Here is a 13,872-nt window from a genome sequence, read left to right as displayed (position 1 = left end):
AGTCTGTATTCTCATACTTTTATTCTGCCTAAAGCAAGAAAGACTATTGAAAAAGTGAATGTGAAATCAGAAGATACTGGACAACAAAAAGGAAGAATGATAGTAATGTTCCAAAAAGAGACATTATAAGCCTTTTTTATTGGAACCAGATTAGAAACATGAGGAAAAAATAAGATATCATTTATCTTGTGTTTCACTTTTCGAGTGACAGCAGCAAACAAAACTTAGTTCGAAATATTTGCTTTTTGCTGTGTGAATTTCACATAAAGCAAGAGACCATATGGAGTAATTTAGCCTAAAAAAGCTATTAAAATGAAGAGACTGCTTGATCTGGAAGGACAACAATTGGCTGAATCTCTAAACAGAAAAGGAGAGGGAGGAAGAGACAGGAAATAATAAATGAAGGGAAGAAAAGAAGAACGAGCAGGCTCAGAGCAAGCATACTGACAGCCTTTAAGGATTCAGGATATGTGTCTTTCTCAATGCAAGAGCTTTGTTCGTGTGCCTAAACATTGTCTGGAATTTTTTATTCTTTCTAAGTTGCATGTATGTCTGTAGAGAACTTGGAAGTGGAAAGCAATACGTATTTTGATACCGTATTTCTGTGCTGTAACTGTGGATGCATGGGAATAATCTACTGATTTGTGGACCCCAAGATTTCAGAGGAGGAGATCCGGATGACTGAGTATGACAGTCGCTTTAATCTGGACAGGTCCCTTTCCATACAAAAGGCAAGGCCTTAATCATGTCACTTAACCTTGCTCCCATCTATTTTGGAATCACAGAAATGAAAGTATACATCTGAACCTTGTATTTGTTTTTTGTAACCTTTCTTATTCTTGTAGAATTTTATGAATGTAGAATTTACTAAAAGCTCTAGATGCGTGAGCCAGGCTGGATAAACAAATAACAGTTAGTCTTGGTCCCATCCTGTCCAATCAGCAATGTGCAGAAATAGCAGTCTAGCCCTCATCTGGAAGAGGGAAGAAAAGATGATTTTCAATATACAAAAAGAGATTTATAAATGCTCCACCAGGGCTATTTTTCCAGCAGATGTTGTCGAGGATATGTTAGTTTATTTGAATAGTATGTTATTTCAGCCTGAACCTTCACAGAAATGTCAGATGGAACTTCATGTTTCAAGAAACTGCACTTAATTTTCCCCGTTTTGCTGTTCAGTAAGATATCCTTCAGAAGTTATGTTCATTATGAATTTAGCTTAATGCAAGGAGAAGTATGTGTAACTTTTCAACATCTAGCCTACTCTTGTAAGATTATTAATGCAATGTTTGGATACCCTCAGGATCCTGGTTAAGTATCCAAATGCTGTTATGAGTATTTTTCTGAACTGCACTTTCCACTGGTACTTTTTGTCCAAGTTTTTATTAATGATACATCATTATGCCAGTTGCTATTGCATTACATTTACATAATATGGTATCAAAGAACAACCCATTCTTTAAGGCTGTCTATTGATTAAAGAAATACACATTGATTACTTGTGCATCCTGAATGTGAAGAAAGCTGGTGCAGAGTTTTTTTTCAAAAGAGCTGAGAAAACAGCAAATGCTTCTTGTTCCTGTTTCTAGGAGACAACTGCAGAAACATAGTTAGGAATCTGTAAAGTCAGCTAGGATGGAATCTCAACAGACAGCTCAGTAAATTGTGCACAGGACTCTGCGTGTTGCAGACCTTTTGTTATTTTTGCCCAGGAGTCAGTTCAGTTTTATTTTCCTCCATTAAACTGCCAGTAGGATTTTACTAAGGAAGTTCAAAGACACTTTTCCTCAGTCTGAAGTGTACAGTAGGAAGAGGTAATGTTATATTCTAGCTACCCTGAAAGAATGTGCTGGTAGTTATTATTAATTACGGGGGTCTTAAAAATATTGACTACATTAAATTGATTGTTGGCATTTTTCATAGTAGAATATTTAATGTGTACTCCTGTCATAGTCATAGCTGTATTTTCTAATCATGATTCCTAGAGAACCCGTAACTGAAGCATTTTGTTTGGTTTATTCTTTAGAATTTTGTTTGTTAATGATTACAAGATTTAGTAGTTCGTGTCAGAGATTTGAACAGAGATATAAGGCTCTGTCTTTTCAGAAACTGAAGAACTGGTCTATTTTAAAGTTTCTGCAATCAAAGATGGTTCAGTATGTTACAAGTTTTGGGCATGTATCAGATACTGAACTGCTCTTACACCAGAGAACATTCTTCTAAACCAAAACTCCTAACGGTTTAAAAACCAGAGAGCACTGAAGGGAAAGATGTGACAGACACCGATTCTTGAACTGATATCTTAGCGAATATCTTTCATATAGACTCCTTCTCCAACACAGGTCTTCCAGCTTTTCTCACTCCATTTAATTTAATAAATTCAGATATAACTGGGATCTTCAGGAAGCCCCCCAGTTGCAGAGCAGCCCCGGTTACTGAGACTATCGGTGCAAACGGTTCTGGATGAAAAATTGCGACCTCAGATGTGTGATTAGAGCATCACCTTCTTCAGAAAATGAGGATAAAAGCCTACTGAGTTAAGAGTCTAGATTTCCATCTTCCCAAATAAAGGGTCCTTAGAGGATGTCTGTCCTGTTGCTGCAGGTTATTCTGAAAGGGGACGCAGCTGAGAATAGAGGCTTCCACACAGCACTGGGCAGCCCAGCAGGCAGATCGCCCATTTTTGCAAGTTCTTGCGCAATAAGCTTTAAATAGCTGATAGTCTTCTCTTAACCAGCCTTGTGCTTGCTAGCAGGAGCGTTTGCACCGATAGAGTCTCAGTAACCGGGGCTGCTCTGCAACTGGGGGGCTTCCTGAAGATCCCAGTTATATCTGAATTTATTAAATTAAATGGTTACATTTCCATCCATTTCTGCCGAGGCTGGGACATTCTTCCTACCAATATGAAGTATCCAAGGATGCATTATTTTTCAGTTTGTGCTTGTGTCATATTCAAGCACATTTATGATAGATGTAGTTCAGTTCAAGCAGAAAACCAGCACAATAGGGCTTTGGCATGAACTTTTGGAGTAGGACGATCCCTGTGCTTGCTGTCCAGGGCAAGATAAGCTGCATTTCAATGGGAACAGACCCAGCCATGAGCAGTGACTTTGAAAACTTGCCAGGTAAAGCCAAAGAAACTGAAGCTGGTTACTTGGTATGAATTGTTATTCAGCCCTCACAAAAGAGGAGGCTTTGACAACACCCCCAGTAACCTTGGCAAACTGTTTTGTTAAGCAGGTCTGTGCTTCACTGGCTTTTCAACTTGCAGGCATTCATTGCTCCCTCCTACGTATGAATTTATGTTTCAAAGAAGGACTGTGTGGTGGCGGGCAGCTGTGGCATCATGCTGATCTTTTACACTGGCTAACAACGACTGCGTCAAACAGCGGGCAAAATAATATACCACTCTTCCGTTTCTCAAGGGTAAAAGCAACTGAACTTCTTCTCACTCATTTCTGTAGGTATGCAGCCTAAAATGTTTTCTCCTTATTTTAAATAATGGAGACCTTTCCATCTCCAACCTGGTCTTCTCACATAGTGTGACACTGCTGAGGGGGCCTGCTGAGAATAGATCCCCAGGAATCATTTTTGCAAGGATATTAGCAACTAAAATGTAATTGCTGAACTTTTTTTACCTGCTTATACTGGAAAAGACTCATTTTAGGGCTATTGGAGCTTTAACTATTTAAAGCTCTTCAAGTTTTTGTAACTGTCAAACTAAGTCACGTTCATGATTGCAAAGAAGGTGTCCTGCAGCTCTGTGCTTCTGTGTCTCTTGTTGCAATATGGAAATGGTAGTGTTTATTTGGTGTGAGTAAGGCCTAATTGATGCTTGCGATATACTTTGGCGACATTCTTAGGCTGTAAGAGATAAGCATTACGATAGCAGAATGATGTGTTACCAGGAACGACATAGTAATTATACCAACACTTCCTTCTGGATGAATAGAACATTATTTTGAAGAATGGAATATGGTTTTCAAAACGTTTGTTCGACTGTGCTTGTTTATACATACAAGTATTTCTACTTTTCCTGTAGATCCTTAAACACCTGGCAGAAAAGAAAGTAGTCTTTTCATAGTCTCTGTTGACTGTAATCCATTGCCACTATACATCAAGTAGCAAAACCTGGTCCAAACAGACCTATGAAGCAAATCCTCACCTGGAAATAAATCCAGTTATATCACCACGTGCATATTACTTCAAACTTAGACTATATTGCTTAATCTGAAACTTAAATTACTTTATGATATAGAATAACAAACGGGTTCAGTGCAGATCTGCGTAGCTGATAAAGGAGAGGTAAGGTAATTTTGCCTGAAGTTTTACAGCAAGCTAAAAGCAAGTGCCATCTCTCTTGTTTACGATTTCATGTTACAGTGTGAAATAAAGGCCAGCGTGAGCTACGATTCCCATCTTTTATGAAAAGAAACAGGAGTTAGGAAGTCATAGCTATCAATTCCTCCAAAGTAAAGTCTTACATACGGAGCACAACTGCAGTCTGGTATATAAATGATGGTGAACATCATACATACATTAGGCAATTAGATACAACTTTATATTTTTTCTCAAAACTAGCCATGTAGGGGCATGCGGAGATGCTCTGATTAGAAACTGAGTACGTTTAATTTCCACTTCCTTCCAACCATTTCAAAATTCCTTCCTTGAAGAGTAAGCTTTCCAAAACTCTAAATTTTGTGTTCTACTTAACCTCATAGGTATTCCGGAGAATATGCTAGCTAGACTTCTCTTTCCACACTCATTAGTTCAGTGTGCTTGGCTCATTTCCTAGGATTTGGTCTAGCATAGCCTCTGACCATTTCAGGCCATTTTTTCTGAAAATCATTTCCCTCTGCACTCCTGCAATTTTCCATTCAGTGCCTGAGCAATTAAAATCCCTAGTGACCAAAGCCCTGGTCTTCCAACTGTCCCTTTCTTTTTAAAATCATTGCATGAGCTACTTTTCCTAACTGCATGAGCTGTGCTCAAACAAAGAAGGTATGACAATTGCTCAATTGTTAGAAGTTGTGAATACTGTCTTAGCCAAAATATTGACATCATTCTGACTTGCACATTAAGGATTAATTTTTACTAGGGCTGTAACTACAGATGAGCAAATCATTTGGATGACATTAAAATCCAATCAGTTGTCGTATAAAGTCACTGAGGTCCAAATAACTACTATGTGTTCACTTTCCTATCTTGATTTCTTGATCTTGGCTATTCTGTAGCATTCCAGGATTATTCCTGACTCTCCACAGGGAAGGATTTCACAGGTGTTTATTCTTTTCTGGCACTAAATTGTCTGTGGAAGGTATGTATATGCAGCATCTGTTTCAGAGAAGAATACAAACAGTTTTTCTTTATGTATTTTGTCTTGATTCAGATGTTCATTACAGAACTATATATTCCTTTACATTGACAATCATGTTTCTGCAGGCATTTCTAGTCCTCTGTGATGGAGGTAGGCTGTTACTGACTCACTCTGTGTGTGCCTGTTTGTGTATCTCCACATCCTAGGATACAGAATAGACAGCTGGTATCTGTTAAAGACTCCTCACTCCCAAAACTTCTCTAAATCCCTTCTATAGCTATTACTGTCAGCTTTTGTTAGATCAGACTGGAGGGATGTAATATGTGTCAGTCAAGAGTTAACACACTTTTTTCTATCATATACTAACTCCTAGACTGTATACATGACCCAAAACAGGTGGAGGACTGTTAACAGGCAGAGTGCCATGTTCCTGCAGTCAGAGAGTAGGTGGTTTTGTGGGGAAGGTGGAAAGAGGGAGGTTTTTTGTTTTGTCAGCGAGTGGGAGAAGTAGTGAAGTTGTAAAGAACATAGGGAGCGTAGGGTGCGAGGAGAGAGAATATAGGGTTTGCAGCACTGTAATTTAGACCAAGGCAGAGATCTCAGAACATTATTTAATAGAGGCTATATACTGTGCAATACTTAAAACAAATAGATGGAAATGAGTTTTTCTTCTATTAATATGGCATAATCCTCAGGAACAGTACTAAAATGTTTTTGCAAGGTACAATTACAGTAGAGTCATCAACCTGCTAGGTTAATTTCTGCATACAGAGCTGCATGTTTTTCTCCCTTCAGCCAGCCATTCATTTGTCCACCTACAGCTTGTAGCACCAGGCATGAATAGTCAGCTCTAAAGCACTAGTTACATGACTCTGTAAAGAGTGAGCTAGTAAGGCAGAAGCATTACCCAGGAGCACCAAAATAGAAACTCCTGCCTGCCTCAGAATCCTGTGTCATCAGCTATGACAAACCCAAAATGCACTAAATATGTTGTAGATGTTTAGAGTGGTCCTTGCCTTAGATTCAGACAAAAATGTACTTTTTCAGCAAGATATGTTTTAATGCCTTAGCTGGAGTATTAAAGAAGGAGATTGAATCATAGGTTCAAATTCAAATTGATCCGGAAAGTTTGGATTTGGAGAATTGTTTCAGGATTGTTGTAATGGCAATACGAATTTAACTTTCAGAGACGCATCTTGGTTTATAGTTACACATTGTTATTTTTTTCTGTTATTCTGTGGGCATGTGTTCAGAGAAAAGAAAATTTTTATTCCTCAGCTAGGTAATAAGGTCTTCCTCAGTCCTTGAACCATATCATTTATCCATGAAGTTCAAAGCATGTAAAGCTGGGAAGTTTCAGCTGTATTCCTGTGAGATAAGAGATATTTCAATGTCAATATCATAGAAAATTGAGGCAAAAAGAAGAGTTATGAATTATGTGAGGTCTCGGGGAGTTAGTGGCAGACCCAGTAGCAGAATGAAGGTGACCTGACTTCTGATACTGTGATCTAACTGTCAGCTACAACTGTCTCTGTAGAGAGATGCTGCAGACTCTGGTATGATTTACCATACGAGTCTAGCAAAGCTGATGCTTGCCCCTCCAGCTCATTTGCAGAAGGCTTTTTTAAAACGCCAACTTAGCAGCAGCTCCTGGCTCGGCAGAGGAGGTAAATGTAGGACGAGGTCTCCAGCAGAAGGCTGTTGCTGCAGCAAGTTACAACTGCCCAGTGCGGAGTCATTGAGTTGCCTCCCTGTTAGGCACCGGCGGGTCTATTCATTCTGCAAACAGCCTCTTTCCTTTCCAAGACAGCCCTAGGGACACAAGGGAATGGCAGAGTTTATTATAAACTGAGTAAAGGAACAGACTATTGCTGGAGGAGATCCAGGGTTATAAAAGATTGTAGCAGGGGGGAGAAGGAGGAGGGAACAGGACATAATTCGTGTTTGTGTGTGAGGGGGTACGCGCACTGGTGGCTTCAACGAGGCATTCCCCAAACCCTCAAGACCTTTGCTGGTTTTGGTGCGATTTTCTGCAGTGCATACTGTACTGTGTCAAACCCCACTTACTTTTTATTGTATCAATCATTTTCTTTATGCAGCAACACGAATCGGAGAACGCTGGCAGGTCCTGTTCTGAATGAGCTCCGCTCTCTGCCAGCTCAGCCTAGTTACTGCTGTAACTTAGTCTGGGGGATGGGAGAAAAAGGTTGCTGCTACTTTAAATATAATGCATTAAGAGGATGCTGGAAAAAGGCCTGCATGCTGTAATACCCAGCCATCTAGTTGGAAAAGGAGCCAGATGTAATACAAAAGAAGAAACACAGCCTCTTATGGATGCAGCACTAATTCATAAATCAGGTGAATCAGCTTAGGCAACTGCTGTGTTTTTATGCCTCTGCTGCATGGAGAACTGCATGTTGGATGCTTTTATTTGAAGTAATGGAACCAGATAATCCTTTGGACCAGGACAACTCCAATGGTAAGAAGTAGCAAACATAAAAAAAAAAGAGAGGAGAAAAAGGATAGTGAAAGAGTGTCTGAGTTACACATCCTACTAAAGGCACAGGGTTAGGCATGTGTTTTTACTGTCTTCTGCATGGATAAGTAGAAATGAATGTGGTAATGTGCTTCACAGTGTCTTAGAAATCACTCTGTTTACAGGGTTTGGACATAAACATATAGTAGGCTGATACATACAGTGTATTGCAAGGAGCAGAATTAACCTATCTCCTGGACAGTCTTTGCAGAGAGAAGAGGAACCTATGCATTCTACATTAATCAGTTTGGGGGTCTTTTTTGCCAGTGAGAAAAGAATGTAACTTTATGCCGTATGTGCTGTCAAACGTAGCATTTGGAAACAGTTTCTTTATCTGCAGAAAGCTTTCCTACAGGCAGTTGCATGAGTAATTTACTTAGAAAGATATATTTAGCTAGGGACCGCATAAATTCACCCTGGAATTAAAGTCCATGGTTAAAACTGCAGCTATTCCCTGGATTTATAGCATTCCACATGCTGATGTTCTGGTATCTAGTCTATTGGAAGGCATACAAAAAAGCATAAACTGGGGGAAAAAGTTGTTTGCAATTGGAGTCTTATTTCTCTGTTAGTAGAGTGAATTGACTGCATTGAGGACAACAAATTGTTTACATTTATACAAACAATTTAAGATGGTGATTTTTAGGATAAATTGATTCTCAGCTCTTTATTTGATACTATTCTGGATACAGTTTGCAATCCACAAAGAATTCCACTTTCTACTTATATATTGTTGAAGAACTAGTTATGTGTTTCCCACAGCATATTCTCTGCTGATAACCTAGAGCTTCAAGTACGACATAACTGCAGTGTTAATATCACAGCAGACCTAAAAAACTCTGTGGAAGGAATGTGGTTAAAGGAATGAAGTAACATTTAAACTATGTGAACAGTTGACTGGGCATATATAAGTGGGCAGCACTGCTTTTCTTTGGGCTCTGTGCCATGGTGAAGTTGAATTGTATAAAATAATCAAGGACAGATTTCAGTGTTGTTTCAAATGGCATTTACATGAAAAGATTAAGACGCGAGGATCACTTTTTTTTTTTTTTTTTTTAATTTTCATTTTTCTATTGTCTTTCACATGTTATATTGATTTCTCTCTAGAAGAACAGCACCTACCTCTCATGTCTTCTACCTCCTCTTAGACCAATGGGACATAGAATTAAATCTTATTTTCTTCTTTACAGCAGGAAGTTTTAGGAGTATCAGAGAAGTGCATGCATAGTTTGGGCTGATGTTAACAAACATATAAACAAGTATTCTTGTCTGTCCCAACATTAGAATTGGGACTTTAGGAGTCACAGAGTGTCTGTGAGAAATAGAAGTTTAACTTCGGTTTCTTGAATATATTATAATGGCTTGCTAAATTTAGAATACATGTGTTAAGATACAGAGGTTTCTCATTCTTCTCCTTACAGACATGTAAAGTGCATTCTGTCACATTGTGTAGAAACTTGTTTTCCTACAAGATATTTGAATAAGTAGGCAGACACTGGAAATGTTCGTGAACTGGGAAATGAGAAGTAAATAAGCACTCGCGGTACCAAGTATCCCAAAAGAACCTTCCCCTTCCTAACTACGTAAATCCCCATCTTCCTTTTAGAGTTTTTTGTAATTGCTTTGATTTAAACTATCCCATGGTAAAACAAATAGGTTGAACCATTTCTTGATCAGAAGGTCAGCTGCCGGGTGCTGCTGGGGCTGCAGCAGCAATATGCAGGACTGGAGGGTTAATCTATTATGATACAGCACGTATTATTTTGCATGAATTCAGTAGATAGAAAGTTCTCAAAAATATGCCAGCAGAGTGCTGTTAAGAAAGATTTTCCCCTTTGAGAATGTTTTCTTGTAGCTATCATTCTTGAAGCAGCCCATTTGTCCATTTTATTATCAAACAGCCAGTGAGCTGCTGTGAACACAGTGATAACTGTGGTGTTTATCATACTGTATTGTTCATGTGACAAACAGTAATGCCTTGGGAAGGGACCAGAACTTGAAACTTCTGTGCTTACTGTAGAAGTGCCTTTTCACCACCAAGAATGTCCAGTCAAATTCATTTTTCTGTTAGCAGAATGAAAAGCGTTACGTAATTTTGGATCTACCTGGTAATCCATATTGGTTAACCATCTACCTTCAGTGGTTAACCATCAGTGTCAGTTCATTCTTAATTGCTTACGGCCAGCCCAATCATTAATGACAGTAAAAGCTGTTTGGAAGAACATGTGGCAATAATGTAGAGTTGCTCTTTTTGCCTCCTGCAGCCCTTTCATTTGCTTACAGAGATGTATGAAATCAGCTAGAAGGACATTAGTGGAATATTCAAGACTGAGAAGCTGTCTCATTCCTCAGCACAGCTTTTTTTTTTTTCCTAATCGGATTAGGTTGCCAGCTTTTTGTGGAGATAGCTCATAGATTTATTATTGCTTGTAACTGAAACAGGGAAGGGCCACTCGTTTATTCGGGTGCCTGAAATGAGATTTAAATTGCGTTAGTTGCCTTGACGTAATAGACCCTGGAATAAAATCATAACCTGTGGGTGAAATGGTTATTGGATTTTTCTCTAGGATTCTTCATTGAGCTGTAGTGCTTGCACTGTTGAACACAAGCTTGATAGCTTGCTATCCATTTTGACGTTTGGGAAAGGAGAAGGAAGTTCTGTAACTTTTCTCCATGTGTGCCCAGGATAAAGGCTCACATGAAGCTACAGATTCTTGTAAAGATTTTAAAAATCATTAAAACATTCCTTTCTCCTCCTCTCCGATATTTTCTTTCCATTCCCTGAAATGCAGGAATATAAAGAAAAATTATTGTGATTTTATGATAGCTCACAGTTCTGAATTTTGATGTGTTCTTTTTAATGTACTGGCATGGTTTTACTTGATTCTTTTAAAAAAAAAAAAAAATCTTGGAAGAAAAGTGCTGAAGAATGTGCTGATTCTGAAACCATAACCCTAAATTACCCATTTCAGAGGGATGACATATCAGAGCTACAGATTTCTCTTTTGTACTATATAGCCACTTGCAGCTACAAGAATAGAAGGCAACTCAGCAGCTTTTTGCAAGCCAGTGAAGATTTATAAGATGTTGTATTTGTGTATAAACTCGAGTACAAAATATCTATGAATTGTGCATTCATTGCGTTTTCTAATTGCTCACATCGCAGTTTATATAGCTATAGTGAACACTGCTACCACCTTTAAGTATATATTCTTTTGTGTGTCCTGGCAGTATTTCTTTGTGCATTAGTTGTTGATCTTTTAGAGACACGGTATGTTTAGTGTAGTTTTTGAACAACTTTGTAGACCAAATCCCAGCTGCTGGTTTTAGTGGAATCATATTCCCTACACAATAACTGTGAATCACAGATGCAGATTCTGTACCGCAAAGAAATGAAACCACTGTGCTTTAATAATACAATAATTATAGCATATTTTTTTTCAGTCTCTGACATACACATTCAACCAGGTGAATTACATGGATGACAGCCAGGCTTGAACTTTGTCTGCTGTTAGTAATTCAGATTCTTCAAGCGGTGTTCTAGGGCAGTAATGAAATCCTAGCCTCAGTGACACCTTGATGTGCATTCAGAATCACACTTGGTAGGGAAAAAAATGGAAGCAAGAATTGGGAAACTAGAATTTTTTGTAGATTAGATATGAAGTTTGTTAGCAGGGTTGTGCGGGAACCCAAGACCAACAAATTATGGCTGCTGCAGGTGAAGGCTGAGGTGTTGTATTCAGAGAGACGGGGTAGACCTGCCGTAGAGCAGGAAAAGGCCCTGAACATTGCTGCTGACCTGGCTTTGGAGGTGATGCAGTTTGGGACATCTCACCCAGTGTCTCAGCAGACAGCCAAAGGCTCATCACCACTCCAGGCTCTTCACTTTCTCATACCTGACATTTACTTTCACTGTATGGGCAATATATATGTATTCTTAACCTTATATTATCTTCTTTTAGAGATAATATGACGATCTTAGAACAAAGATTAAACTAAAAATAGGATGAAAAATAGCAAAATCTTTTGAAGTGTCTTTTTGAAAGTTCCACAGAAAAGGCTGTGAACCAGGAATTACCCATGCAGGACGAATTTCTGTTGCTGAACAGTGAGGCAGAGGCTGGTAACAGGGGAGCGGATTTGTCATTTCTTTTCCAGAACTTTGTTTTAGGCATATGCTAATAAGAAAAAAAAGGAAAATAAGATAACAACACTAATTTTCAGTGCGGTACTCTGAAGCACCTACTTTCTAAATAGAAGTAGTACTGAAGATGCCATGCAGTTCTGTTTTGAAAAGTAAACTCCCACTTACCTACCAACAACTGAGTTACATTTTACAGTTGTAATTCAGATACCTTGTTCTGGAACAAATCTTTTCCCTGATATGAATTCCCTAAGTGTGTGGAGACTTGGTCAGGAATCTATTTTAATAGATTTTGTGTTTTGTGGTTTAATATTGTACCTTGCCTGGAAATTAAATGTTAAATATTTCTTATAGGTGTTGCCATTTTGGCATGCTATCTGAGGAAGCAAAGTTAATATTACTGACCATTTGTATCTGAGGAAGTAAGGAGAGAAAATAAAGATGCTGTGTGATTAGACTGGTAAGCAAGGTTTGATTTCAATGCTGAAAAAGTATGAGACACAGAAAGAGGTATAGAAGAAAAGAGTACCTGCTTGAAGTTTTTATAGAATAAATTAGGTTGACACAGTTGTCAGTCATAAACACATTAAATGTAGGGAAAGTGGGAGAGCTGAAGAAGATATGAAGTAATACAGAGAACCAGTAGAAAATAATTATAATAGTCTTAATATAGCACACTATACATTTTTGTGCGACATTAAAGTTAGTTCATTTTTGCTGTCTTTCTAATGGGCATGGGTCATAGTATATTGGCTTTTTTTTTTTTTTTTTTTTTTTTTTTTTTGGTAGGCTTGCACAAATTGCAAACAGCTTGCTCGGGTCTTTGAAAGGCAGAGCACTGATCCTTTTCCTTATGTGAGAGAAAAGGGGGAGTTTTGTCTAGGAGCAGCCATCTTACAAAAGCTGCACAAAACCATGGGTGAACTTTTGCATTTCTTATCCATGGTACTGTCCTGCCCTATTAAGTCTGAAAACTTGATTTCTGTATAGAGTGAATGTTGGAAAGTAATGAGTAGTAGTTTTAAATGGTAGTAGTTTTTAAAAGTTAATTTCCCATTATTGTCTACTGAAGGACTGAAGAAAAATGGTAATGAGTAGGCTGGCAATTAAACATATTAAACTATCATTACGTGATTAAATAGTGCTGTACTGTGGCCTGTGGCGCAGATCCTTCAAAAATTGCTCTTTCTCTGCTTACCTCAGCCAACATTTATATTGTTTGCAAAGAACTCTTTGGGTTAAATACATTAAAGAAACAAAGTGTATATTAACTAGAAATATTTATCCTAGACATCTGTGAGTAACCAGATTATTTAAGTGTGTGTTATTTCATGATATTCCATTAGAAAAGCAATGTCTCTTGAACAATTTTTTTTTAAATCTTACATTTTCTTAGTGAATTTCAGCTTTCAAGGCTGAGCTAGCAGAGGACTACGGAGTGTTGGGACAGTTGTGCTTCATTCTTCTCTTGGTTATAGTTCTTATACCATGTCTATCTTTTGGCTTCTGGCAAAAAAAGAGGTAAAAAACCATGTGCTTGATGGTAGAAAAAGTCAAAAAGAAGAAGACACATGGCAGTGTAATACCTAGAGAAGATAAATGCAGACTGATTTCCTGATGAATTGTGCATAAAAGTGGTAGGCATATTTTGGGTGGCAACCCTTTATATTTTGCTGTAGTTTTCTTCATTTAACCTATGCTGTATTCGGGTACTAACTTTTATTCATTGGAAGGATGTGTTGTACTTAAAGGTAAGTCTGAAACAGCTATACATATTTCTGGGAAAAATGTTCTAAATCTTGGTGGGCAAAACCAAAGCGGGATATCTACACATAAGAAATACTGGTGACAAAATCAGATAAAATGTCCTACCTG

At 38.2% G+C, this 13,872-nt stretch overlaps 1 protein-coding gene across 1 annotated transcript in view; it reads left to right on the top strand.

Annotated features, from left to right (window-relative positions):
- The first annotated feature begins 7,306 nt into the window (after positions 1 to 7,306).
- The window catches only part of DAB2IP (DAB2 interacting protein), a 203,659-nt gene continuing 197,093 nt past the window's right edge, over positions 7,307 to 13,872 (top strand). The window contains exon 1 of the mRNA XM_026860151.1: positions 7,307 to 7,796. Coding sequence (XP_026715952.1) covers positions 7,739 to 7,796 — 58 coding nt within the window. The 5' untranslated portion in view covers positions 7,307 to 7,738. The remainder of the gene's footprint in view (positions 7,797 to 13,872) is intronic.

Source organism: Athene cunicularia (genome assembly GCF_003259725.1).
Source record: "Athene cunicularia isolate RWA chromosome 17 unlocalized genomic scaffold, athCun1 chr17_part1, whole genome shotgun sequence".
Lineage (NCBI taxonomy): Eukaryota > Metazoa > Chordata > Aves > Strigiformes > Strigidae > Athene > Athene cunicularia.
The sequence above is the reverse complement of the archived record's forward strand: the minus strand, read 5'-3'. Positions and strand labels throughout refer to the sequence as shown.